This window comes from Lynx rufus, unplaced genomic scaffold (genome assembly GCF_022079265.1).
Source record: "Lynx rufus isolate CCGP_SWC_20201006 ecotype Redwood Valley unplaced genomic scaffold, mLynRuf1.p SCAF_4, whole genome shotgun sequence".
NCBI classification, from domain to species: Eukaryota; Metazoa; Chordata; class Mammalia; order Carnivora; family Felidae; genus Lynx; species Lynx rufus.
In genome coordinates, this window is record NW_025814856.1 from 2362388 (window position 1) to 2386791 (window position 24404).

Sequence of the window (24404 nt, forward strand, 5' to 3'; positions counted from 1 at the left end):
CCGTTTCTCAGGTCGGCACGAGGGAGGCCAGTCCACGAGGTGCGTCTCATTAGCAAGGATCCGATTCACAGCCCGGCGGACCAAAGCCCAGAGTTTCGCGGTTTCTCTTCCCCTCGTGCGCTCACGAGAGGACACTGTGAGAGGGCAGGCTGACGGGCAAGCTGGGGGTCACGCTCCCAGGCCCACTGCTGGGAGGACCAGGGCCCTTCTGAGTGGCTGGGACACTTGGGGGTTTTATTTATGTTTGCCTGTGGGTGTTTGTCCCCGCTGGTGTTTTAAGTCGCCATGCCGCCATCCAAGAGATTAGCTGAGCCAACCACCCTGGAGCGCTCGGCCCCCGTGGGCCCGGCGCTTCTGCGGGCAACGCGGAGAGTGCAGGTGCCCGGGCCGACGCAGGTCTCCAGCAAGGCAGCGCCCGGGCCCTGCCCCGTCCCTGGGCCCCCAGCCCTCAGCGCCCAGACAGGCAGCCCCTGCTGCCCGTCGCCAAGTCTGGGTGGTAGCTCTTCAATCGTCTTATTTATTTAAATACGAAAGAACACTTCATTTCCTCCCAGGCGGTCTGGAAGAAGGTCCCCCGGGGAAACCGCGAGAAAGCGGCAGGCTTGGAGGCAGGGCGGCAGGATCGCTCTTCCAGGGAGTGACCTGGGGCCTGGCCGGATCCACAGGGAGGCGGGCACTGGTTTCAGAAAGGCCGGGAGTCCCCCTGGGAGTCCCCCACCGAGTGCCTCAGTCAGTGCCTCTTTCGGTAAGAGAGACGGGCAGTGGGTCCCAGACCCGTGCTCCATGCTCAGAGGACGTCGACCGACAGTCGCCCCCCCCCTCCCCCCCCCCCCAGAAGACCAGTGACGCGCCAGCTCTCCCAGGGCCCAGCTCCCTCGGCGGGGATGGGGAAGAGCCACCCTTGCCGGGGGCTCCCGGTCACAGCTCACTGCGGGATGCCTTGGCCACAATCACCAGCTTGGACAGCTCGGCCTTGAACGCCCCGGGCCGGTGGGACACTGCAAGAGAAGAAGCACTGGGGTGAGACGCTCCGGGCCCCGGGCCAGGCCCGGGCGCCGTCCCCACAGTGGACCCGACACGGAAAGGCCCTCAGGCCTGAAGTCTGCTGGGTGAGGGACACAGGGGAGGCTGTCCTGGGGGCAGCAGAAGCCCCCGGAAAGCTCAGCGTGGGAAGAGCCGAGGTCATCCTGCGAGAACGGATGGCGGCCGAGCTGCATCACCTCCCGTTTGCACTGGCAACCCCACCTCCTTTGTCCTTGACCGCTACAGTCCCCCACCTCCAAGGACCTGCAGGTAGGACAGGGCTCCTTCCAGACCCAAGGCCCCTCACGCCCCAAACCCCCACTCACTGCACCCCCCCTCCTCCATCCCTATGCCCGGTGACTCCCACAATCACAGGGGTCCTTCGCCTTACCTTTGCTGTCCCTCAGGACCCTCAGGGCTCCCCGCCACACGGCCCCACTCCCGTGTCCATCGTCCTAACCGCTCGCCCTCCCCGGAGCCCCCGCTGTGGAGCTTCCCACCCCTCCTCCTGCCCAGCACCCGCCCCGCAGAGCCCAACACGGCTCAGGACACCAGGGGCTCCCCGACCTCAGAGGTAACCCCGCCTCCCCGCGACACACGGGGCAGGCAGCAACCTCGATGCCTCGCGGACACCTTCTGCGTGAAAAGCACAGGAACTCTTCCTCGTCACAGAGCCCGGGACGGCCAGGCTGTGTGGGTGTCACAGGACCCCTTGCTGTGGAGCGACCCCGAGTGTCCCCAAGGGCCACGGGGCTCCGAGCAGACTCTCGCGCCCTCCGTTCTCTAGCAGGGACTGGCCAAGCGTGGCCTGCGCCATGAGCTCAGGGCGGCTTCTACGTTTTAAACAACTTTAACAAGAACCGACAGGAAAATGGTATTTCAGGGATAGGCAGTTCACGCTTCCGTGTTCGTACAATAAAGTTTTATTAGAACGCAGCCACGCCTACTCAGTGACCTGTGGCGCCTGACGGATCGCCTTTGCCCTCTCAGAGGCTGTCTGTCTGCCCCACGAAGCCGAAAATAACTACTAGTGGCCCTTTCGGGCAACAGTCCGCAGACGCTGGGCTATAAGCTGGGGCGCTGAGGGGTAGCCCCCCCTCCCTCCGATGGGGGCGCCCTGCCCCCCCATCTTCTCTGCCTGTGTACCTGGGGCCTATGTGCACCAAACATCCCTTGTTTTGTTTTTTTTTTTATTTAAGTGTTTTTTAAACACTTATTTATTTTGAGAGAGAGGGAGCAGGTGGGGGAGAGGCAAAGAGAGAGAGAATCCCCAACAGACCCCTCGCTGTCCACGCAGAGCTCCACACGGGGCTCACACCCACAAAGCGGGAGATCATGCCCTGGGCCGGAACCGAGAGCCGCTCGCTTAACCGACTGCGCCCCCCCCAGGGGCCCCCAACAATCCATCCTTTCATACCTGCTGTTTTGGTCACTTCAAATTCCTCGTTTTTCAGGGGGACGTCGCTTTCTCTTTCAAACGCAGCTTTGGACTGAAAAAGAACCCGTAGAAGCTTTTCTAATCAGGAGAGAACACGATCCGGTCTGCTTCCCAGAGCAGCACAGGCTAAAGCCACCTGCTTTTACCAAAGGGGCGCCTGACGCTTTTCTAAGCACGAAAGAAAATCCAGAGGAACCGGTGGTTAATCCACTTAAGAGGTTGTCAACCGGCTTAAAACGTCACGCCTTTGCTGCAAATCCTCGGAGGAAGGTTATTTCCTTCGTTTCTTTCCTTCAGTTAACGTACGGAAAGGACGCAAACACCGCAGCCTCTCGACTGTAATTTTTGAACGTCAGACTTGTGTCTCAAGTCAGCTAAACAAGAGTTTTAAAGGAAGACAGGACCCCAGAGAGCAATTCGATCAGCGGCGTGTCTGTCTGCCCCAGTTCTGCAATCAGGCCCTGGAGAGCGGGAAGGTGTTTTGTCGGGTGATCAAAGTCCATCAGGAGCCGACTTTAAGAAAAGGAGATTATCCTCAACGACCCCGGGTGGGCCTTCAGAGCAGGACCGAGGTCCCTGCAGAAGTCCCTACAGTGCCAGCCGCCTCCCCCGCCCCCCCCCCCGCCCCCCTCGAGCCAGCCTGGCCTGCAGGCTTTGCAAGGGCCTTGCCAGTTCCTGGCCACAGATCTCTTCATGCCTGTCCCTCCTGGTTCCCCTTCTTGGACCAATAAAGTGGTTTTCCAACTGTTTCTGACCCCAATGCAGAAGGGGGGACCAGGGGAGGGGCTCCGCAGTGTGGCCGGCCCCTGGTGGGGGCAGCGGGGCTCAGGAGCGTGGCAGAAGGGGCTGCCCGGGCCATGAACGACAGGTCACGGGAGCCGAAGCACGTGGGGCCCTCCCCCACCCCTGTGAGCACACCGCCTGTGCTGCTGCCCTTGCCGTCCCTGCCCGTGTCCCCAGGGCTGAGCGTCCAGGACTTTGAGAGTGGGCCCCTCCCCTCTGGCTTCCTGTTGGCCTGGGCAGCAGCGGGGCACTGGCCAGAGACGGGCAGGTGGTAGGAGAGGGAGGCCAGGCGTCCTGCCCCACCCACCGGGTCTCTACGGGTCTCCGGGCCCAGTGCCGTCTCCCTGACACGTCCGGGTCCGGAGTCTGCGAGGCGTCCCGTGTCCTCCCGGGTTACAGAATCTCCCCCTGGGGGCTTGAGGTCTGTCTCACTTCACCCGCCTCCCCACCCCTGCCGGCGGTCTGAAAGGAGCGGTCTGCGATGGCACGAACCGCGGCAGCCACCCCCACACGCGCGGCCTGTACTCACGTAGGCCATGCCGTACTCGATCTCCGCGCCCCGCACCTCCGCCTTGAACTGCGTGAAGTACAGGTAGGACTTGCCCTGGGGCCTGCGAAAGAGGGGCAGGCAAGAGGGTCAGCCTTTCCTCTTTGCTAGAACATTCGTCCGGCTCATTTACTGACAGGTCTGTTTCTCCTTCTGGGCCCCAGCTGTTCTAGGATGGGAAGCCTTATGTTCATTCACTGAATGCTTTGTCGTCGAGGGCCAAAGGCATTTCCAGGCATTGTGCTGGGGACCAAGAAATGGCAACACCCCCGGCGGTGAGAAGTACAGGGGTTAACTAGGCAGGGGAGGGAGACAGCTGCCCTGGGCGGAGGGCAAAGGTCCCGGGGAGGGTGCAAATGGGGGCATGCGAAGGACCACAAGGTCAGCACGGCCAGAGCAGCGAGGGGCTGAGAGGGGCCGGCAGCGCGTGCTGTGTGAAGAGCCCCCCTGGGGGCGCACCAGGAGGGCAGGTGGGGGGGGGGGGGTCCAGGGGGCCTCCCAGATTCTCTAAGCCCTGGTGGCTGCCAGGGCCTGATCGGTCAGTGTCCGGAACCGGGAGGCCAGCCCAGGTAGGCGTGACCTCTTGCTGAGCGGGTGGCCCTGCGGCCAGCAGGTCCTTGGGCACCTAGAGGGCTGGTGCTCACACGCCCTGGTGCCGGGCGGTGATCTGCAGACAGACGGACGCCCCGGGGCCCCTTGCCCCGGGGACGCTTCTGAGGCCAGGGGGCTGCGGACGGGGTCTCCTCTCGGCGGGGCCTGACTAGGACGCTGGGCTCCTGGCCCCTGGGGCCTCTGCCTGTTGCCAACAGGGGCCAGTGCAGAGCGTGGGGGAGAAGGTCCCCCGACGCTGCTGGCAAGCACCTGCTGTCTGTAAAGCACCAGGCAGGGGACTGTGAGGTGGCGCCTATGAGCGAATTAAAACACCCCATGTCTTTTTATGACTGTTGCTGCCACAACCCAAGTATCTCCTGTCTATGGATCTGTCCCCCCGTGCTCACCCCAGCCCCCTGAGGGGGGCACCCCAGCCCGGACTTCCACGTCTCCCCCAAAGGGCCTGCACTGTGCCAGACCCACAACCAGTGCTTGAGAAGTGGTTCCAGGCCACAGGGCCCAGGGGAGCAGGGACATGATGCGACACAGCCCCAGCGCCCTACCCCCCACTAGGCTGAGCACCCCCGTTCCTGTCCCTTCTTGGGCTGTGGCTCGCTCGATCGTGGCGCTCTGAGACTGCAAAGCCTGGGCGGGGGACTGAGGGTGACGATGGGGGGGAGCCCCACCCCTCCCCTGGGGCTGCTTTCCTCCTCCCCCCTCCCCTCTTGGCCTCAGTGTTAATGCGCTTGCCTGGGGAGCCCTCCCCGCCCCCCCGCCCCCCCGCCCAGTGGCAAACCCCCTCTCCGATCTGTACCTGTGTGACATCTGCCCCCAGCCTGTGCGCCCTCTGGGGTGTAGGACCCTGTCTTCCCAGCACCCCAGGCGAGCACCCACAGCAGACTCAGCGAGGTGCCACCCCGGGACCCCTGACTTACCTCCAGATGGTGCAGGTAAAGTGCTGGTGGTCTTTGCTGGTCCCCAGACTCATCTGCCACTTCTGGGGAGAGAAAGACACAGGTCGGTCCCAGGCCCACGGCCTCACTGCTCACGGCACACTCTGTGGGTTTCAGGTTCAGCTCCGGTTCTGCAAAGTGAGCGAACCTTCCCTGGGCCAGCCGGCTGGAGCCTGGCTCAGGGGCGGTGAGGCCATGACGGTGGGGACGTGCCCTCACACGTTCGTCCAAACCCACAGGAGCGGGACCAAGCGTGAACCCCCGTGTCCGCTACGGGCCGGGACTCACAATGACGCGGCAGGGCGGGTTCGGCGACTCTAACAGATGTCCCCTCTGGTGGCGGCCGTCATTGACGGGGGAGGCCGTGCACGGGGGGCCTGGGGGGGGGGGTATCAAAATCTGTGCCTTCTGCCCACTTTGGCTGTGAATCTCAAACTTCCCTGAAAAATAAAGCCTATCAAGAAAAATAAACAGTAAAATAAAAGGCAACACAGTATATTCATGCTCGTTGAATGACCGTAACGTCCTCAGCGCAAACGCCAAGACTGTGATACTCATGGTGACACAGAGGACGTGGGTGGGGCCTGGACAATGGAAGGCACCAGAAAGCTTTTTCATGTGTTTTTCTTTTTCAATGACGTGGAGGTGTTAGCTTTCTAGAAATCCAATTAAAGGGGCGCCTGGGTGGCTCAGTCGGTTAAGCGTCCGACTTCGGCTCAGGTCTCGATCTCGAGGTTCGTGAGTTCGAGCCCCGCTGTCAGCACAGAGCCTGCCGCCTCCTTTGGATTCTGTGTCTCCCTCTCTCTCTGCCCCTCTCTTCTCTCAAAAATAAATAAACGCTAAAAATTTTTTTTTTTTTAATCAAAAACGTTGTGATTCCCAAATACACCGCTAACAGTTTCTTCTAGCTTTCACGGCCTCTGAAACCCGGCGAATGGAAACAGACAACCACGGTCGGTTCTGGGCTGCCTGCGGCATCTGTGTATTTTGCTAGTAAAATGCGAGTTTGCAGTCCCCTCCCGGGACTAATAATATACACCGAGTACTGGCATTCCTGATTTAACGTTAGAGCGTCTTCATTAAGGAGAGCAAGGCCGTGTTTAGGTTAATTATAATGGGAGTAAATGGTCATCTAGACGCCGCCTGCCTGCAGCATGGAGGTGGGGACCGATTATTCTGGTAGGACGGCTGCAGGCCATACCCGCAGACTCAGATTTTTTTTCCTCCCTGTTTAAAATTAGCACCTGTCCAGGGGCGCCCAGGTGGCTCGGTCGGTTGCGCGCCTGACTCTTGATTTAGGTTCAGGTCCAGATCCCAGGGTTGTGGGATTGCGCCCCGCACTGGGTTCCGCACTGAACATGCAGCCTGCTTAAGATTCTCCCTCTCTCCCTCTCTCTCTCTTCCTCTCCCACTGTGCCCTTCCCCTGATCATGCCCTCACTCTGTCTAAAATTAATTAAAAACGGGCGCCTGGGTGGCTCAGTCGGTTGGGCGGCTGACTTCGGCTCAGGTCATGATCTCGCGGTCCGTGAGTTCGAGCCCCGCGTCGGGCTCTGGGCTGACGGCTCAGAGCCTGGAGCCTGTTTCAGATTCTGTGTCTCCCTCTCACTGACCCTCCCCTGTTCATGCTCTGTCTCTCTCTGTCTCAAAAATAAATAAAACGTTAAAAAAAAAAATAAAATTAATTAAAAACTGAAAAAATTTTTTAAAAGCACCTGTCCATGGCCCCAAGGCCTCTGAGCACCTGGAAATGGTTTTATGCTGTGAGACAGAGGTTTGCCACGGCTCTGAAAAGGTTCTTGAAAACGAGGCAAACATTTAAACATGGTTTGAAAAAATGAACGCCAACCCAGTGTAAAACCAAGAGCTTCTAAGCAGCAGGGTCAACTGTGAGTGACCTTGTGGTTACATGAACTTGACTGTGGTCTCATGGCTGGCACGGTGGGCAGCTGGTAAGGCTCAGCTCTGGCATCAGACGCCCGTGAGTGTGTGTTCTGGGACAGCCTGAGCCCCCGGGGACCTTGTCTGTGCAGCTAGGGGAACCGGGCACAGAAGTGGCTGGGTGTGACAGAGGACGCCTAAGTGGCAGCTGCTAGCAGTTTTTATTAGGACACACACGACAGATGGGACACGACAGAGCCCAACGCCTCCGGTTGTGTGTCCCCCACCCCATCAAGGTACAGACCAGTTCTGTCTCCCCGAATCCCCCCCGCCCCTTCCCTCTGCACTTAACCCCTCCCCGCGAAATCCTGGTAACCGCGGACCTCATCTCCCGTCTCAGAGCTGGGCCTTTACAAAACCGTCCTCCGAGAGGAATCAGGCAGTAGGCAGGTCTCGTGTATGTTTCCACTCAGCACGCGGCCCCGGACGCTCACCCACGCTGCTGCGGGCGACCACAGGTCACTTGTTCAATGGCTTCGTTGGGCAATATTTACATACTGGACCTTTCACTTTTCTAAAGCAAACAAGTCTGTGTTTTCTAGCACGTTCCCAGGTGTGCATCCCATCACCACGACCTAGTTCCGGAACATTCCGCCTCCCCGGAAAAGAACCCCATCTCCCTCGGCAGTCACCCCTCCCCCGCGCGCGCACACACACACACACACACACACACACACACACCCCGTCTCCCCAGTCGTCTCTGGCAGTTGGAACTCATTTCTCTGTCGGTGGATGAGCCTGTTCTGGACGTTTCACGTAAGTCGAATCATATACTCTGGGGCCTCTCGTGTCTGGTTCCTTCCCTGGGCGTCGTGTGTTCAGGGTCCCTCACGGGGCAGCGGGTGTGGGCGCCTCCTCGCTGCTGTCCGTGGCCAACTGATGTTGCCCTGCGTGCGTGGTGGACACACTGCGTGTATCCACTCACCTGCCGACGGACACTCGGGCTGTTTCCCTCGTTGGCCACTGTGAATCCCGCTGCTGTGACGGTCGTGCGCAGACCCCTAGCAGTGCAAGTGCCGGGTTACAGGGCAAGTGCACATTTGACTTGGTAAGAAATGGCCACTCTGCATCCCCACCGGCCACGGCCAAGCGCTCCAGCTGCCGGGCCTCCTGGCGGGCACTGAGAGATTAGGAGTCACCCTGGATCTAATGTCACCCGACAGCACCGGCCTCCCAGGCGACCCCCTGCAGAACGAACCACTGGCTGTTCCCCCTCAGACGCCTCGGGTCCGAGCTGCTGGAGAGCGGGGCACTGGGAGCCGGCTAGGAATCGGGGTTTCTTCTCTTCTCTCTGCTGGTGACGCCTCTGCAGGGGGGCCGCGACGGCCCCCCGGACTGCCGTTCCAGCTGCTCTGAGGGCCACCTCTGCTGTGCTGCCCTGTATGTCGCTAGGGAGAACCCACAGAACGTCTCAAACCATCCCTGCACATCCGCTGAGAATCCGGCCAGCCGTTCGCTTGTGGGGGGGGGGGAGCCCATGGGTCCTGGGCGCCAGCCACGTTCAGCAGCCACCGAGCGCCCCGTCGGGCTCCCACAGCGCCACCTGCCCCGGCAGCTGGCTACCTGTGATCTCTGTCACAGTTCCAGATGGGTGCTCCTGGAACGAGTCCGCACCACAGCGCACCTGCTTTTCTTAGGTGGTTTCCTCCAGGATGAGCCCCCTCCTCCAAGATGAACGAAAGCAGCCCAGTGCTGGAATTCCAGTTTGTGACGCAACGGCTACTCCAAGACAAGGCTCCAGCCTACACTCACCCCAGCCGGCGCCACTGAACTTGGCTCTCCCTCCCCCAATGCTGTAGCTCTGAGAGTTTCGTCGGTGGCGGGTGTGTGTGTGTGTGTGTGTGCGCGCGCGCTCTTTTCCAAGTTGCTGGTGTTTCCTGCACAGAGCAGTGTTAGGGGTGTATGCCCTGGGGACCTCGGTCACTTCCCAGCTGGGGTGGACCCCGGGCCTCTGTGTCCTCGTGTGTGAAACTAGGTCGTGGCAGAACAGTATGGCCTCCTGGGGCCGTGGAGAGGAAGAAATGAGACGTGTGCACGGCTCAGCACAGTGCACGGCACCCGACAAACGGCCACAGTAGGGCGACACAATGCCACAGACTGTTCTGGAAGGAGAGCAGGCTTTCCCCAAAGTCTGGTTGATTGGGAGCAAAGCACAATCAGGGATACAGGGAGATGCTGTTTACTGACTTTTACAGGGACGATGAATTCTTCCCTTTTTCTTCTAATTCTAACGATTTTGAGAAAGTCTGTTTGCGCCTCTTCCCGAACCCTTGAAGCTCTGCCTCCTGAATAAACCAGTACCTTATTCTCGGAGTTCTTCTTTGTACTGGTGCGTCCGTTCCTGGCTGTTTTGTAGTCTGTGGCCGCGGGCATTATTTCCCGGGGCTGCCGTAACGAAGCATCACAACCCTCCTCCCTTACAGCCGCTACGCTGTATTCCCTCCCGGTTCTGGAGGCCAGAAGTCCAAACCAAGGTGTCACCGCCAGGCTGCCAGGGAAGGCAAACAGAATACCCCTGACAGAGGCTCCCGGGAACAGGGCCGCACCTCACATGTCTCTTCGCATCCAGACTTTTGTTCACTGTGTGGAATTCTAGGGGGAACCTGCCGTCGTTAGTAAACTGGAGGATGCTCCTTTATGGGTGACGCAAGAACAGTTCAAAGGCTCTAGGGAAGGATCCTTCCTGCCTCTTCTGGTTTCTGGTGGCTCCAGGTGTCCCTTGGCTTGTGGCCGCGTCCCGCCATCTCTGCCTCTGTCTTTACTTGGCGTTTTCCTCTGAGTGTCTTCTCCTCTTCTATCAAATCTCCCCGGAGTATCTCTTGTAAGAGTTATTGTCATTGGATTCAGGGTCCACTGGGATAACCCAGCACGATCTCCTCGTTGCACAGTCCTTAACTCATGCCTGCAGGTATATATTTTTTTCTTCTAAATAAGGTTAGGGGCGCCTGGGTGGCTCAGTCGGTTAAGCGTCCGACTTTGGCTCAGGTCATGATCTCACCGTTCGTGGGTTCGTGCCCCGCGTCGGGCTGGGTGCTGACGGCTCGGAGCCTGGAGCCTGCTTGGGATTCTGTGCTTCCCTCTCCCTCCGCCCCTCCCCTGCTCACATTCTGTCTCTGTCCATCTTTGCAGAGTAAAATACACATTAAAAAACAAATGAAAATAAATACGTAAATAAGGTTAAAGTCACAGGTTCCAGGGATTAGGAAGCGAACGTGGCTTCTGGGGGAGCACCGTTCAACTCACCACCCTTGTGTGACTGCAAGTTTAGCAGCTTCACTGCACTGTCCACTAAGCAGCTCTCGGTCCCCGACACAAGCTGGGTAGGGTGGGCCCTACTCAGCGTCTCCCAAGACCGGACGCAAGGTGCCAGCGAAAGGCACTCCCATCTGAGGCTTGGACTCCCCTTCGAACTCTTCCCAACGTGCTTGGGGCAGAGCTCAGTTCCTGCGGCTGGAAGACTGAAGCCCGGCCGCCAGCCAGGAGCTGCCCTCCGCTCCCAGAGGCCATCTGCGCTCCTTGCCTCGCGCTCCCCCCCCACAGCCAGCAAGGGTGAATCACATCCTTCTTATGTTTCGAATCTTATCTCCTCTTCGGCCGCCGGAGAAAACAGCCACCACGAAACGGGGACCTCAGTCGTACGTGGCGAGGAACTGGGTTCTGCCGACAACTCGAAGGAGCCTGGAGATGAGCGCTGGCCGGCTGCCGCCTTGATTTTGGCTTTATGAAGCGCCCGGCCGCGCTGACCACGGCTTCTAACCTTCAGAACCGGGAGACGGTAAATGGGGGTTGTTTTAAGCTGCTAAATTTATCGTGATTTGTCATGCATCACGGAAGGCAAACAAAATACCCCTGACAGAGGCTCCCGGGAACAGGGCCGCACCTCACATGTCTCTTCGCATCCAGACTTTTGTTCACTGTGTGGAATTATAGGGGGAACCTGCCGTCGTTAGTAAACTGGAGGATGCTCCTTTATGGGTGACGCAAGAACAGTTCCACGAGTGTGAGTCAATGTGGGCGTGACCCACCTCTACTGTTCCCTGGAGAGCATTTCTCCACGACAACGGATACCGCCATACAAAACTACGTGGAATTCGGAACAACTCACCTCGTTGGTCCCTCCTTGAGAAGCGTAGGTGAACGTGCATGTATATTTGTCCTGGAGACAAATTGAAGATGGAAAAAAAGTTTGTTAGGAAGTGCTTACGGTGGATGGATGTCCTTCCGAGATCCAAAATCCAGAGGATCTGGCTTTTGGGGCACGTGGGTGGCTCAGTTGAGCGTCCTAGTTTAGCTTGGGTCATGATCTCACAGTCTGTGAGTTCGAGCCCCGCGTCGGGCTTGCTCCTGCCAGCGCATAGCCCGTTGTGGATCCCCTGTCCTCCTCTCTCTCTCTCTCTCTCTCTCTCTCTCTCTGCCCCTCCCCCCTAACTCATGCTCTCTCAAAAGTAAATAAACATTTAAAAAATACTAATTACTAACAAAATAATACTAATAAATAAAATTAAAAAAATAAATAACATCCGGCTTTTGAACATCTGCACTAAGGACAGGAGGTAGAGCCCGATTCTTGGCTGATGTGCCTGGAGGCCAGCCCCACAGGGCCTCCCAGTGTCTACAGACCTAGAACTCCCCTGCCTGTCTCCCTGCTAGTGAGCTCCTAAGTCAGGACAAACAGCCCACGTGGCTTCTGGGGGATGGAGAACAGGAAGGGGGAAGTCCCCCACCCTCCAAGCACCCACCCATCTGGGGACTCTGGAAGCAGGGGCACCAGGAGGCCCTTCTCTGCTCTGCTGTGGGCCTCAGACAAGTGAAAACTTTGCTGAGTCTGTTTTCCTCATCTGTGAAACGGTCCTAGCAAATAAAGCACTTGGGGCGACATCTGGCTATGAGGAAGTGGTACATCGCAGCTAGTGACACCTGTAACAGACAGGGAAAATGAAGATGGGAGGGGAAGGGCTTCTCCAACGAGCTAGGGGCAGCGCTGGGCTAGCCCCAGGCTTGCTGACTGACGGCTAAGGAGGGCCTAGCCTCCCACCTCGGTGAAAGAGTTGAAGGGCATCCTTCTCCTTGTGCAATGGAGAAGGGGCAACGTCTGTCCACCTCCTCCGCAGTCAGAGCCGCAGCGAGGCTGACCCTCTGCAGGGCCTGGAGGTGAAGAACCCCCCGGCCTCCTCTCCCCCCACTTCTGCAGAAGGCCGGCTCTGCCCTCCAATGGCCGGGGACTCGCCCGGTCTGGGAGTTAGGGCTGCTTGCGCACGCGAGGCAAGCGAGAGGAAACAGGCACCGAGGCTAGTGACCCACCCCCTCCAAGTCGCCAGACCCCAGGAAGTCCCGCTCCGCGTAAATTCAGCCCGATCTCCGAGATGACCGCACCCCCAGAGTCCCTTCCCAAGCCAGGCCCCGCCCCTGACGGTCCAGGCCCCCTTCTCAGGACCCGCCCCCACCGGCGCCACCGCTCAAGCCCCCGGGGCGGCGGCGATACGTACCCCCGGGCCCACGTTCTGGGAGAAAGAGTGCACGACGCCGCCAGGTCGCACGTCGAACGCCACCGTCGTGGGCTCGGACACCGCCTCCCCCGGCCTCAACGCCACAGCCGCCAGGAGCAACGCAGCCCACCAGCTCGCGCCTTCGCCGCTCCTCCTTTTGCTGGGCGCCGCCATGTTGGGATCGGATCCGCAGGGCAGGGAGGCGACGGGACGCGGCAAGGGACACGTGGGGCGACCGCTGGAGGCCACGTCGGCGGCGGCGCGGGCACGTGACCAGGCGCGCCCCGCCCCTTCCCTGGCTCTGGCCGCCATGTTGGGGCGGGGCTTAGGCTTCCAGGGGGTGTCTCCGGGGGGGGAGTGGCCATAGACTGCCTTCCTGCCTCCATTCCTAGCCTTGCGACTGACCCTACAGCTCTTCCAGTTCGTGCATGTAGACGGAGTGAGGGAAATGGACGATGGCCATTGGGTAAATACCTTATAATTGTTGCAGCCAAGATCCCTGGGTGGATCTGAAGTTCAATAACGGGAAACCTCATTTAGAATGGAATGGGGAGGCCGGCAGGGAAAGCTCTGCACCCTAGGACTTCTGGTCAATTGCAGGCCCAACAGGAAGTCCAGCGCCTCGCAAGTCCACAGTGTGTTAGCCACTACTGCGCAGGCCCAGCAAGAGGAAGTTTTTCCCTTGCCCCACAACAGCGCAGCCAATGAGAGGCAGCCACAGCGCAGCCAATGAGAGGCAGCCACAGCCCAGCCAATGAGAGGCAGCCACAGCCCAGCCAATGAGAAGCCACCACACCTGGCACCGCCGAGGTAGGGCAGCGGACTTTTTGTTTAGAAGAGCCCCTTGCAAGTTCCTCTTTCTTCTGTAAGATAATATCCCTCTCCCTTGTTGTGCAGATTTCCCAATGGTTTTGCCGTCCTTAGTTCGCCTGTCCCAGGTTGCAGTGCTCTGCCATTCCTGTTTTTACTGGTAAAATAACTGTCAGTTTTATTTTTTTAAGGTTAACAGATCTAACAATTAGTGGGGGAAAAGATGAGAAACAGGTTATTTCTGTAGCCTCAAAGTACTTTCCCCCAAGATAGTTATTCGTTATAAAGGGAAAAGTAGTAATTTTACAACGAAGACACGTCTTTAGCCCAGTGATCTAAGTTAAGGGCGCCAGTGAGGCCGCAACGTGGAGCCGCTCACAGGGTGCACCGAGAAGGGCATTTTCAGTGGCGCCTCTAGCCTTCCTGCCCCACATGCATGACTTCAATCTCATTATAAGCAAATGTCAGACAGAATCCGAAGCTGAGGGCCATTCCACAAGGTAACTGGGCAGTACTCCTAAAAAAAAAAAAAAAAAAAAAAGGCTGAGGAACCATCACAGGATGGGGAGACCAGGACAACAAAACACGATGCGGGCTCCTGGATTGGCTCCTTGTCTTAGTTCAGTCTGTTCTAACAAACACACCGCAATCTGGCGGCCTATAAAGAAACACATGCTTCTCTCTCAGGGTTCTGGAGGCCGGAAGTTCAAGATCAAGGCAACGGTAGATTTGGCGTCAGGTGAGGCCCACCTCCTGGTTCGGAGGCAGCTCAGTGCTCATATTCTCAGGGTCCTCGGTCCTCCCAGGGCGCAAGGGGCAGGGCGCTCTCTGGGGCGTCTCTTGTGGGGGTGCTCGTCCCATCCCGGGGGCTCCACCCTCTTGACCTAACCTCCTCCCGGAGGCCCCACCTCCTGACACCGTCACCCTGGGCATCAGCTTTCACCATATGAATTTTGGAGGGACAGGTTCGTGCATAACGATCCTGGACCAGAGAAATGGCCTCTACACATTACATAACAGGATTGTATTGATGCTGATTTCCTGATGGAACCATGGTTACCTAAGATGTTCACATGAGGGGAAGCTGGGTGGAGGGCATCTAGGAACTCGGTACTATTTCTGCAACTTTTTTGTCAGCCTAACGTTATTTCAGAATAAACTAAAAAGAAAATAGTCCCTCTCTCATGGGGTTGTCAGGATAATTAACAGAACATGCAGGTGACATTTTTTACAAGGACTCTGAATCGTAGCTTTCCCCCCCAATTTTTTTGGTCATACGTGGCTTGAGTTTCCGCGGAAGCACCACAATGGTGAAGGCCAGAGGGTCCAGGATTAAACTTGTTTCCCTGGTCCTTCCTGACTTGAGAGAACAGAATCCAGAAAGATAATCTCACAGGTTGCCCCTAAGCTGAGCTCGAGTGCCAACTTTCGGGGCCTCGAGGGGGTGAAGGCCATTTTCAGGGAATGGGCAGCCTGGCCTGACTTGGGATACCTGTTTACTTGAAGAAATCTCTTTCTCCTTGCAGCTGCCTGCTCTGGACCCTTTGAAAGGAAATCGGCTCCAGAAACCAGATGATCACAGTCTTGCTGTGTTTCACAGAGCATGTTCCGGTTCCGTTGATGTCTTCCCCATTACCTCCCCTGCTGTGTTTGACCTTCAGCCCCTCACTGTGAAGGATTCAGTTAGCGGCCATGTGCCGTTGCTAACAAGATGCTTCAATTGTGTGCTGTTTGAGTCTCCTACTGAAGAGAGGTAGGTTGGCGTGTGCGTGTTTTTCCTTTTTGCCTAAAAAAAAAAAAAAAAAAAGCAAAAAAAAAACCCCCACATACTGGAGAGATCGAAAGAAAAAATAAACATCATTCCAGAGATCCTGCTTTTTAATCATGACATAAACTCTGGCAGTCCTTAAGGAAACCATTTGGTGACACAAATGTCAGTGGACATCTCTCTCTCTGCTCAGGACACCATAAATGGGGTGGGTGTGGACATAACCGGGATGCACGGAGGAGCTCCTTTCTGGAGAACAAACAGTTTTGTATTATGATTGGGGTGTTGGTTACAGGAATCTATGCGGGCCACAGAAAGGAAAAGACACACACACATACATGCTCTCACCAGCCAGCACATGTAAAAGCTGATAAAGTCCAAATCAGGAATAGAGTCTAGTTAATTGCATTGCACTCGTGCCAGTTTCCTGATTTTGACAATGGCCGAGGGTTAGGTAAGATGTGAGCTGGATGGAGGGTACCTGGGATTCTCTGTACTATTTTCACAACTTCCCGTGTGTCCAGAGTTAAAGTTTTTGTGTGTTTTTGTTTTCTGTGTGTGTTGAAACACCACAAACCTGTTAGGCAAATGACAAACCGGGAAAGAGCTTCAACCAGCAGGACACAGGCTTGCTTTCGTGTCCATGATGTGTGGGTTCCTGCCAGTTAGGGAAGACAGGAACTTTTCCAGCAGGAAAGCAAGCCAGCCCGTGTACAGGCAACCTCAGACAGTACCGGGCACCCTCCCGCTGACGGGTCCCCCGCCAGTGGTGGAGAAGAGTGGCCCACGTATCAGCCTGGAAGAGACAGATGCCTCTCCCTGCCACCTCCGCGACCGAGACTTTCGGCCAGCGGACACTTGTCCTCTTGTAGCTGGCCTTCACCCATCCCTCCTTCCTGTTGGCACCCCACTGACACTTCCGGGTTTCACTGTCAGGGTAGGAATGTGACCGACTGGAGTTTGGCCAATGGATGCTGTCTCACGACAATCTTGAGTACTGACTGTGGGAGGCAGGGGTAGAAGTTTCCGACGAAGAGTTCCTGCTTCGAGACAAATGCAGGTTTCCAGCTGTCAAGGCTCCTGGAGCACGCCCAGTGTCCTTTCCCACCGGTTCTGTCATTCTGTGACTTGTGACCAGTCCCCTCCTTCACTTTAAGTGAAAGACTACTTATTCCCAGGACTGGTTTTTTAGAACATTCACTGGCTGAGCTTCCTATCCGCAAAACACACGGAGATCGACAACACAGTTCAGTTTGCAACATGGATGACAAGGGACTGATTTCCTTCACATATAAAGAGTGTCCACAAATCGTTGAGGCCAATAGATCAAAAGAAAGGTGGGCAAATGGTCACTAGTAAACAAGTATCTTAAAACATGAAAATATTGCCGCAGATAAAATTACAGTGAGATGCCACACCTCACGGGCAAAGATAAAAAAAATAATTGATAACAGGTGGTTCTGGTGAAGAAATGGGAGACACGGGCGTACTTCACCCTTATTGGAAAAGTTTACATTGAGGTGTTCTCTTTGGAAGGCAATTCGGCAATACTCGAAACTAAAATCGAATATGCCTTTGGATAGTTCTAGGAAGTTACCCCTATAAACTCAAACATATGCCCAAAGTACGTACAAGACTGTTAACAGTTATCACTTATACTGGGGGCTGGCCAACCACAGCCTGGGGGTTAAATTTGGTCAGCTGCCTGGTTTCTTAAAGAAGGTTTTATTGGCACGCAGCCAAACCCACACATTTACATATTGTCTGTGGCTGCTCTGGGGCCAGGAGAGCAGAGTGGTTGTACCGGTCTGGCCTGCAAAGCCGAAAATATTTACTCTCTGGCCTTTTACAGAGGAAGTCTGTTGACCCCTGATTTAGGCGGACTCAAAAAGCCCCAAATAACCTGTTTATCCCTTGATAGGTGCCTGGCAAAATAAATTATGGCACATTCATAAGCAGGAATAGAATACAGGTATTAAAAAATAGAGACTGGGATGTGATTCCCTGTCTGGAGCGAAGGCATCTTTCCTCTATATATGCTTTTGCACTCAAGTTTTATTATATTTTTTTAAGCCATTAAAAATAAAAGCGGGGCTTCCCGAAGTATGGAGAGGGTGAAGGCGCAAGGAGAGGTCATCCTGCTGTTAGGAACTCATGTACCAGAGTGCCACCTGCCCAGGCAGTCTCCGGTCTCCCTGGGTCAGGGCTGCTGGGTCAGACGGGAGAGGGGAACGGCCTGCCCTCCTTGGTCGGCATTTCCCGATGCCCCAACCGCGGAGTCAAGCCTCTGGACACACACAGGCACCAAAGGAAGTGAAGGCGGCCAGGCCAGGGCAGAGTGACCGCCAGAAGGACTTGCACCTTGGCTTACGCTGTGGCCCTGAGGAAGCCTGTGGGCTGCACCAGGCCGGCCGTGACCTCCTGGGCTGGGTCCCTAGGCGACTTGCAGTGGCTGCATCAGGACCCCGCGGCTGTCCTCGACGGGACCAGTCTGATGGGGGCGGGGCACCCTCCAGCCCGGGCAGCTCGCGGCTCCGTCGCCTCCCGGGACCCGCCCAGGCAGAGGCACAGCCATCAGCGGCCCCGGGGCTGGGAAGGAACCTTAGGCAGGTGGCAGCGCTTCCGTCCGGAATTGTTTAATGAGTCTACTTCTTACACGCATAATTATAAAAGAATAAGAATCGACAAAAATATTTTCTTTCCATAATATGTAGAGGTGGTTCGTTTCCGGTGGGGGTTTTCGTTTGTGTGTGTCGTTTTTGTTTTTTTGCTTCTTTTGTTTTCCTTTTCGCCCGCCCCCGGCAGGAGTCTTGGCGGGGAGGGGAGGGGAGGGGGAAGGCGAACCCTGAGGCGGGGACGGCTCCGTCCCAAGCCCGGAGCCCCCGGTCTGCGCGCGCTTCAGAGCCGGGCAGGAGGCTCCCCGCTCCGGGCCGGGAGAGGACGGGAGCCCGCCCGGGGCTGGCGGCGGACCCCATCCCCGGTTTAGGCACCCTCTGCTCTGCTCGGTCTCTTAAATAGTCGTCAGAAGCGGCCCCCCCCCCCCCCAACAGAACGCGACATGAGGTGGGCGGGGCTGGAGGGCAAGGCAGTCGCATGCTTCGGTGGCGGCCGGCGCGCTGCGGGACGGGGCCGGGGACCGGGTGGGGAGGCCCCGCGACGGAGGCCCGGTCCCCCCAGGGTCTCCGCCCCCCCTCACACCCCCCGCCCCGTGCCCAGCGGAGTCGGGGCTCCCGGACAGCGTGGAGAGGAGGGGATGGCTTGAGGACGCGCCTCTGCGACGCGGGCCTCATCTCGCCGTCCTGGCCACCGAGAAGCAGCAGGCAAAACGGCCAGGAGCATTAAAACAATGATAAAAGGCGCGGGGGCGGCGAAGGCGGAGGCCCCGGGGCGGGGCTGGCCAGCGGGGGCGGCGGGAGGAGGCGCCGGGTGGAGGGGCCTTCGGGGGCCACTCGGCCCCTCCCGCCCGCTCCCCCTGCGGTGGCGGCGGAGGCGGCGGCGGCGGAGGCGGCGGCGGCGGCGGCGAAGCCACTTGTGCTCTGAATGTGCAGGCCCCGGGGCGCGGGGCTCAGAGGTACTCCTGTAGAAAGTGCAGCAGCGTGACTTCATAGTGCTCGCCGGACTCGGGGCAGCGGATGCTGTGTCTCTCGTTGGGGTAGATCTGGGGGGACAGAGGAGGCAGGGCTGGTGGCACGGAGGGACTCTGCCCCAGGTGCTGACCCACGCCGGCATCCTGGGTTCCCCGCTCCGGCCCTGGGCTCCTGGGGGGTCGTGGAGACGAAAGAGCAGGTACGCTGGGCTCGCGGACCTGGGTTCCAACCCCCCTCCGCCACCCACGTGCTGTGCAACCCTGGGCCCCTGCCGAGCTCCCTGATGGCAGCCCCACCCCCAAAATAAACCGGAAGAAGAACTCGGGCCTTTCTTTGCAGGTCCTTTCAAGGGCTCGCCAAGCTCCAGGCTCCACCCGCCGAGCATCTGCCCCCAAGCTAGGAGCTGCCCCCCAAACCTGGGGACACAGACGGGCGCTGCAGCAGGTCTCAGGGACACTTGCTGCTGTCCACTGGGGCCACTTCGACTTCACCGGAAGGCCACATTAGGACTGCACGTGCCGAGGCCCCCAGGACAAGCGTCCCGCCCCAGGCCTTGTCTTACCACCCGAGGGGGCATTATCCCCACAGGGGGCAGTGACATGTTGGTGCCAAGGGCCACACCTAAGGAATCACCCGGTCCTTGAGACGTGGTGGAGCTGACATCCAGGCCCTAGGGTGGACGGCGACAGGCCTTCGGGCCTTGCTTCTGACCACGAAATGAGGGCCCTGGCACTCGAACAGGCCTCAGACCATGGGGATTCATGGGACAGCTTTGAAACCTGCTCCAGACTTTCCCAAAGTACCCAACCCTGGTCTCAAGTGGGACAGGGCTGGCTGGTGTCAGGGCCGGGGGCCTGTTCCTCATGTCTTCCTGCCGGCAAGGCAGGTTTGTGAACCGAACTATTCTTTCCTCTCCAGGCCCATGGCCACTGCCCCAGCTCACTACCCTAGAATATGTCCAAGTGCCCAGGGGTCTCCCCTCCTCCTCCCTTGCCTTCTTTAATCCATCCCTGGATGAAGCCCGACTCTGATCATACTGTCCCCAGCTCAGAGCTCCGCAAGGACCTGCCAGCCTGACATCAAGACCTGCCTCCCCAGTCCCGTTGCCCCTACGTCCTCCCAGGCCTCACTCCTTCCACACTTTGGGCACCAGCACTGCCTGTGACAGACCCTTCACACCAGCCTGGGTCCTGGCTGCCTGGTCACTTCTTCCTCCTCTTGGCTGTGAGGGCAGGGAGAGGGGTCTGTGCATTCCCCGCTGTGCCCCGGGCCTGGCCTGGGACAAGTGTGATGTGTGAACAAGGAGGGCCCCACCAGGCTCCCAGCCAACTGTGAAACAAAAGGGGGGTGCTTTCCACCTCCTTCACAAGCTGCCAGGCTCCCATCCCCAGTGGAGTGTCTCAGCTCGCCTCCAGCTTCTCCCGGGGAGGCAGGGGTACAGGACTACGGGCCCACCTGTGTGCTCAACGCTCTCCCGAGAGAACCCATTTGGCCCTCGAAGCCTCACCTACGGCCACACACGGAAGCCATCCCAGCCACCCGGCTCAGGGTGTCATGCTCAAAAAGGATGTGTGAGGGGGCACCTGGGCGGCTCAGTCAGTTAAGCGTCCACCTTTGATTTCCACTTGGGTCATGATTTCCCAGTCGTGAGATCAAGCCCCGCACCGGGTTCCTCGCTGACGGTGAAGCCTGCTTGAGATTCTCTCTCTCCCCCATCCCTTCCCTGCTTGTGTGTACGTGTGTGTGCTCGCTCTCTCTCTCTCAAAAAAAAAAAAAAAAAAAAAAAGACAGTTGAGGTTTCATCCTGGCCCTGCCTCACCCTGATGTGCAGCTGCCTCTGGTCTGTTTGTGAGGCGTGTGCGCGGCTGGGGGGGCCTCCCAAGAGTGAGCTCTGCCTGCCCTCCGGCCCTGTCTGGAAAGGCATGCCCAGCCACAGGTCCCTATGGCCCGTCCCCCCTGCCCTGTGGCCCTCAGTTTCCCCATCTGTTGAACTGGCAACACGGCACTCCCCGAGGACAGGGCGCGTGGAGGCATCTGGGGGTGGCAGCCTGTGATAAAATCTGTCCCTCTCACCTCCCCAACTCCTCCTGAGTCTACCAGGCCTCCCACTCGCTCAGCCGGCCCCTTTCCTGCTGGGACAACGGGCTATGGCTCACGTCCCTCTGGTTCCCATGGGCCCCTGTCCACAAGGCAGCCAGAGGCTGGTCACTCCGGAAGCTGGCTGACACCTCTCCTCACCCTTTGATCAAAATCCAGCCGAGGCCCCGCCTCCACCACTGAAGCCCCGCCCCTCACCTCCAACCCCCCCCCCCCCCCCCCCCCCCCCCCCGGCCCCTTATAAGCCGCGGAAGCCTGCTGCCCCAAACCCCACCCTTCGCCAGAGGGGCCGCCCTCTGCCCCGCCTCGGCCCCAACTCCTCTCCTGCTCCCTCCATCCACCCTGGTCTTTCGCCCCGCGCTGCTGTCTCTGACAGCGTCCTGAGCCTGGTGTCTGCCCACCGCCCCCACCGCCCCCCCAGGCTGAATCCCATCCCTACCCTCTAGCACCCTCAAACGTCCCCTCCTGGGGGAGCGCTTCTCTGAGCCCAGTCACACACAGATGCTTTCAGCACCCTGTACCGTTTCTCGGTTCCAGATAAAATGGAGTGTGAGCGAGGATTTTCAGAACACCGGCCTCTCTCCACCAGGCTGGGCTGGGGTGGGTCTGGCCTGTCCCCTCGGCGTGCCCGGCACTGAGGGCAGCGTGGCCCCGGGCACCATCAGTGATCAGGAGTGACCGCTGAATGGACGCGGGGGACACGGGGCCTGGGGAAGGTTGGGGGAGGCCATTTGGGGGGAGGGGCCACCCACCTGGAGCTGGTAAGGTTTTCCGGCTCGGATCAGCTGGGAGACGAGGAAGTTTGTGTGGAAAAAGTGCACGTTCTCATCCAGGAAGCCGTGCAGGATCAGCAGGCGGTTGGGCCTGGAAGACAAGGCTGAGTGAGGGTCTGGTGGGACCCTCTTCACACACTCGGCCCCAGGGGCGGCCAGGAGAGCGCGAGGGCACCGGGGGGCACAGGTGGGTCTGGAGACTCCCTCGCCTCCTTCCAGGCAAGGAGGGGCGCGGGTGTGTGGGCTCTCCGTGTGGAATGCCCTGAGCTACGGGGAAGTTTTTAGAGCAGTGCTGCCCCACGGCGCTGTGGGACGATGGAATGTTCTAGACCTGCCCTACCGAAGGCGGTTATCACAGTCATCACCACATGTGGCTCCCGAGCACTTAAAATGTGGCAAGAGTGGCCAAGGAACAGTCGTTTGTTGGCTTGTTTTTTTAAGTGGATTTTAAAAACTAACTTATTGAAGTGAAGTTCACATAACCTAAAAATACCTCATTTTAAACTGAACGATTCAGGGGCATTTGGCGCATTCCCAGCGTTGTGTGACGGCCAACTGCATCCAGTTCTGGCAAAGCCCCCCCCCCCCCAACCCGGCCTCCCACAACCACCAATCTGCCTCGATGGAGTTATTCGTTCGGTGGCTGTGGACAAACGCGAGCTTAGATTCAGTGGCCACATGCGGCTCCTGGCTTCCGTACTGGGCGGCACAGGCCCAGAGCACTGGGGTTCCAGCTTGGCTGTCCCCAGGGTCCCCCGGACCACACTCCAGACCGAGGAGAGCAGCCTCACCGGGACAGGGGGCCCAGGTGGGGTCAGCCTGCTTGGAGTGCCGGGCACTAAGGCGTGGGCCCAGGGCAGCCGTTCACCAGACAGAGCCACACCAGAAGGTGGCGACACAGTTCCTTCCTTCAGAGAAAGGCCACCAGCAAAGCGTGACTCGGTGCATCTAAGCCGGTCCCACGGACCTGGATGTTACAACCACGTGGACTTGTGTCCTGAACCACCGCACGTCAAGTCCCACAGAACAGAGACCGATCAGGTTCAAGACCGACCGACGGCCCCACAGCGGGACACGTGCTTGGGGAAGGAGGGAGGCCCGCGTGTGCAAGGCAGTGGGACTCTAGGGCCTTCTTTCCATCATTCTGAGGGTAGGGCCGAGGCCTCCTCCCTCCAAGAGCACCCGGGTGCCCACCTGCCTCGGTAGGCAGCAAGCAGGGAGGCCCTCAAGGGGGCGGGAGGCACCGTGGACACCCAGCTTCGTGGAGGACCGGCCTGGGGCGGCCTCCCGGACACAGAAACGGCAGGGGCCGGGGAGGGGTGGTGGGAGAGAAAGCGGGGGGAGAGGGGGGTGCTTGGTGACCCAGAAGGCTGGAGCGGGCGGGGCCTTACTCATTGGGCAGCTTCTCCACGTGCAGAGCCACAGAACCCGCCTCGTAGCCGAGCTGGTTGTTCTCCGGGACGTCCATGTAGCGCTCAGTGTAGCCGGTGTCGTAGGCCATCCAGACTGTGACCGGGGCGCCCGCGATGGCCACCTGAGGGCCACAGTGGACAGAGTGGGGTTGGAGAGACAGAGAGGGGCGGGGGGAGGGAGAGGGAGAGAAGAGAGAGAGAGGAGAGGAGACACACACACACGCACAGGTCAGGTCTTGGGAGCCCTCGCTCGCCTGCCGGCTGTCCCGGGGCCTCCCCCGAAGGACGTGAGGAACGGGCATGCACGGGGGGACTGGTGGGGGGGGCCCTCAGACCGTGCGCCCCTGTGGATCATGGATCGAGCGCCGTCGAGGGAGGGCGGGTGAGCTGAACGAGTACGTTCAGGCCGGGATCGGCCCCTCCCCGGTCCCACCGCCTTCCTGCCTCCTCCTCCTCCTCATCGCCGCCCCGCGGTGCCCTGTCAGCGCCGCCGGCCTGGGGGCCCCTCCCCCGACGCTCTTCACACCATGCCCCACCTCTGCCCATCCGAGGCCGGGGTCCCGGGCTCAGCCTCCCACAGAGAGCTGCTGGTGGGGTTTTGTGCAGCCGGATGCCATCCTGGGGTCAGCAGTGGCGGGCAATGAGGAGGGGGGCTCGGCCCCACGGGGCTGCTGCGGGGAGAAACAGCCACGTGGCAAGGCCCCTGCCGAGATGCCTCTCCAGGGGGGGCGGGTTCCGAGGGGCACGGGAGGGTGCCAGCAAACGGGGAGGGGGGGACGGTGCGGCACCCACCTTGAACACTTGGGGCTTATGGATCAGCCCCATGAGCGAGAGGAAGCCTCCGTACGACCACCCGTGGATGGCAACCCGGCTCAGGTCGACGAAGCCGTACTTCTCGGCCACGAACTGCAAGCCCTCGACCTGGTCCTCGATCTCCACCTGGCCCTGAGGGATGAGGCCGGGCACCTCTCAGACGACTCCTCCCGCACGTGCGCCCCTGCCGTCCCGCCTCCGTCCCTTGTGGACCAGAAACGGGTCTCTGGAAGCTACCCCTCTCTCCAGACCCTGTTCGAACCCCGCTCTCTGGGGTGGCGGCCAGACGGGCCCGGCGCCAGCCCTGCCCTGCCTCTGCCTGGCTGGCTCTGAGAAAGTCACATCCGTTCTCTGGGCCTCTGTCTCCTAATCCCTAAAACAGG

The 24404-nt window shown here is 59.0% G+C and overlaps 2 protein-coding genes across 6 annotated transcripts in view; both read right to left on the bottom strand.

Annotated features, from left to right (window-relative positions):
• Positions 1 to 497: 497 nt before the first annotated feature.
• MYDGF (myeloid derived growth factor) lies at positions 498 to 12976 on the bottom strand. Its single transcript, XM_047094504.1, has 6 exons — positions 12762 to 12976; positions 11381 to 11431; positions 5318 to 5379; positions 3774 to 3855; positions 2441 to 2513; positions 498 to 998 (listed from the first exon to the last, which is right to left on the bottom strand). Exons 1-6 carry the CDS (start codon positions 12933 to 12935, stop codon positions 919 to 921), a joined length of 522 nt encoding a protein of 173 aa, XP_046950460.1. The 5' UTR covers positions 12936 to 12976; the 3' UTR covers positions 498 to 918.
• A 5120-nt stretch (positions 12977 to 18096) lies between these two features.
• DPP9 (dipeptidyl peptidase 9) overlaps positions 18097 to 24404 on the bottom strand; it is a 42273-nt gene continuing 35965 nt past the window's right edge. For 4 of the 5 annotated variants that reach the window (XM_047094500.1, XM_047094502.1, XM_047094501.1 and 1 more), the window contains 4 exons: positions 24001 to 24153; positions 23188 to 23330; positions 21776 to 21887; positions 18097 to 18997 (listed from right to left, as the gene is read on the bottom strand). In XM_047094500.1, the coding sequence (XP_046950456.1) occupies positions 18905 to 18997; positions 21776 to 21887; positions 23188 to 23330; positions 24001 to 24153 (501 nt within the window). In that variant the 3' untranslated portion in view covers positions 18097 to 18904. Of the gene's footprint in view, positions 18998 to 21775; positions 21888 to 23187; positions 23331 to 23744; positions 23880 to 24000; positions 24154 to 24404 lie in introns of those variants that run through there. The other variant, XM_047094503.1, reaches the window with a different exon arrangement.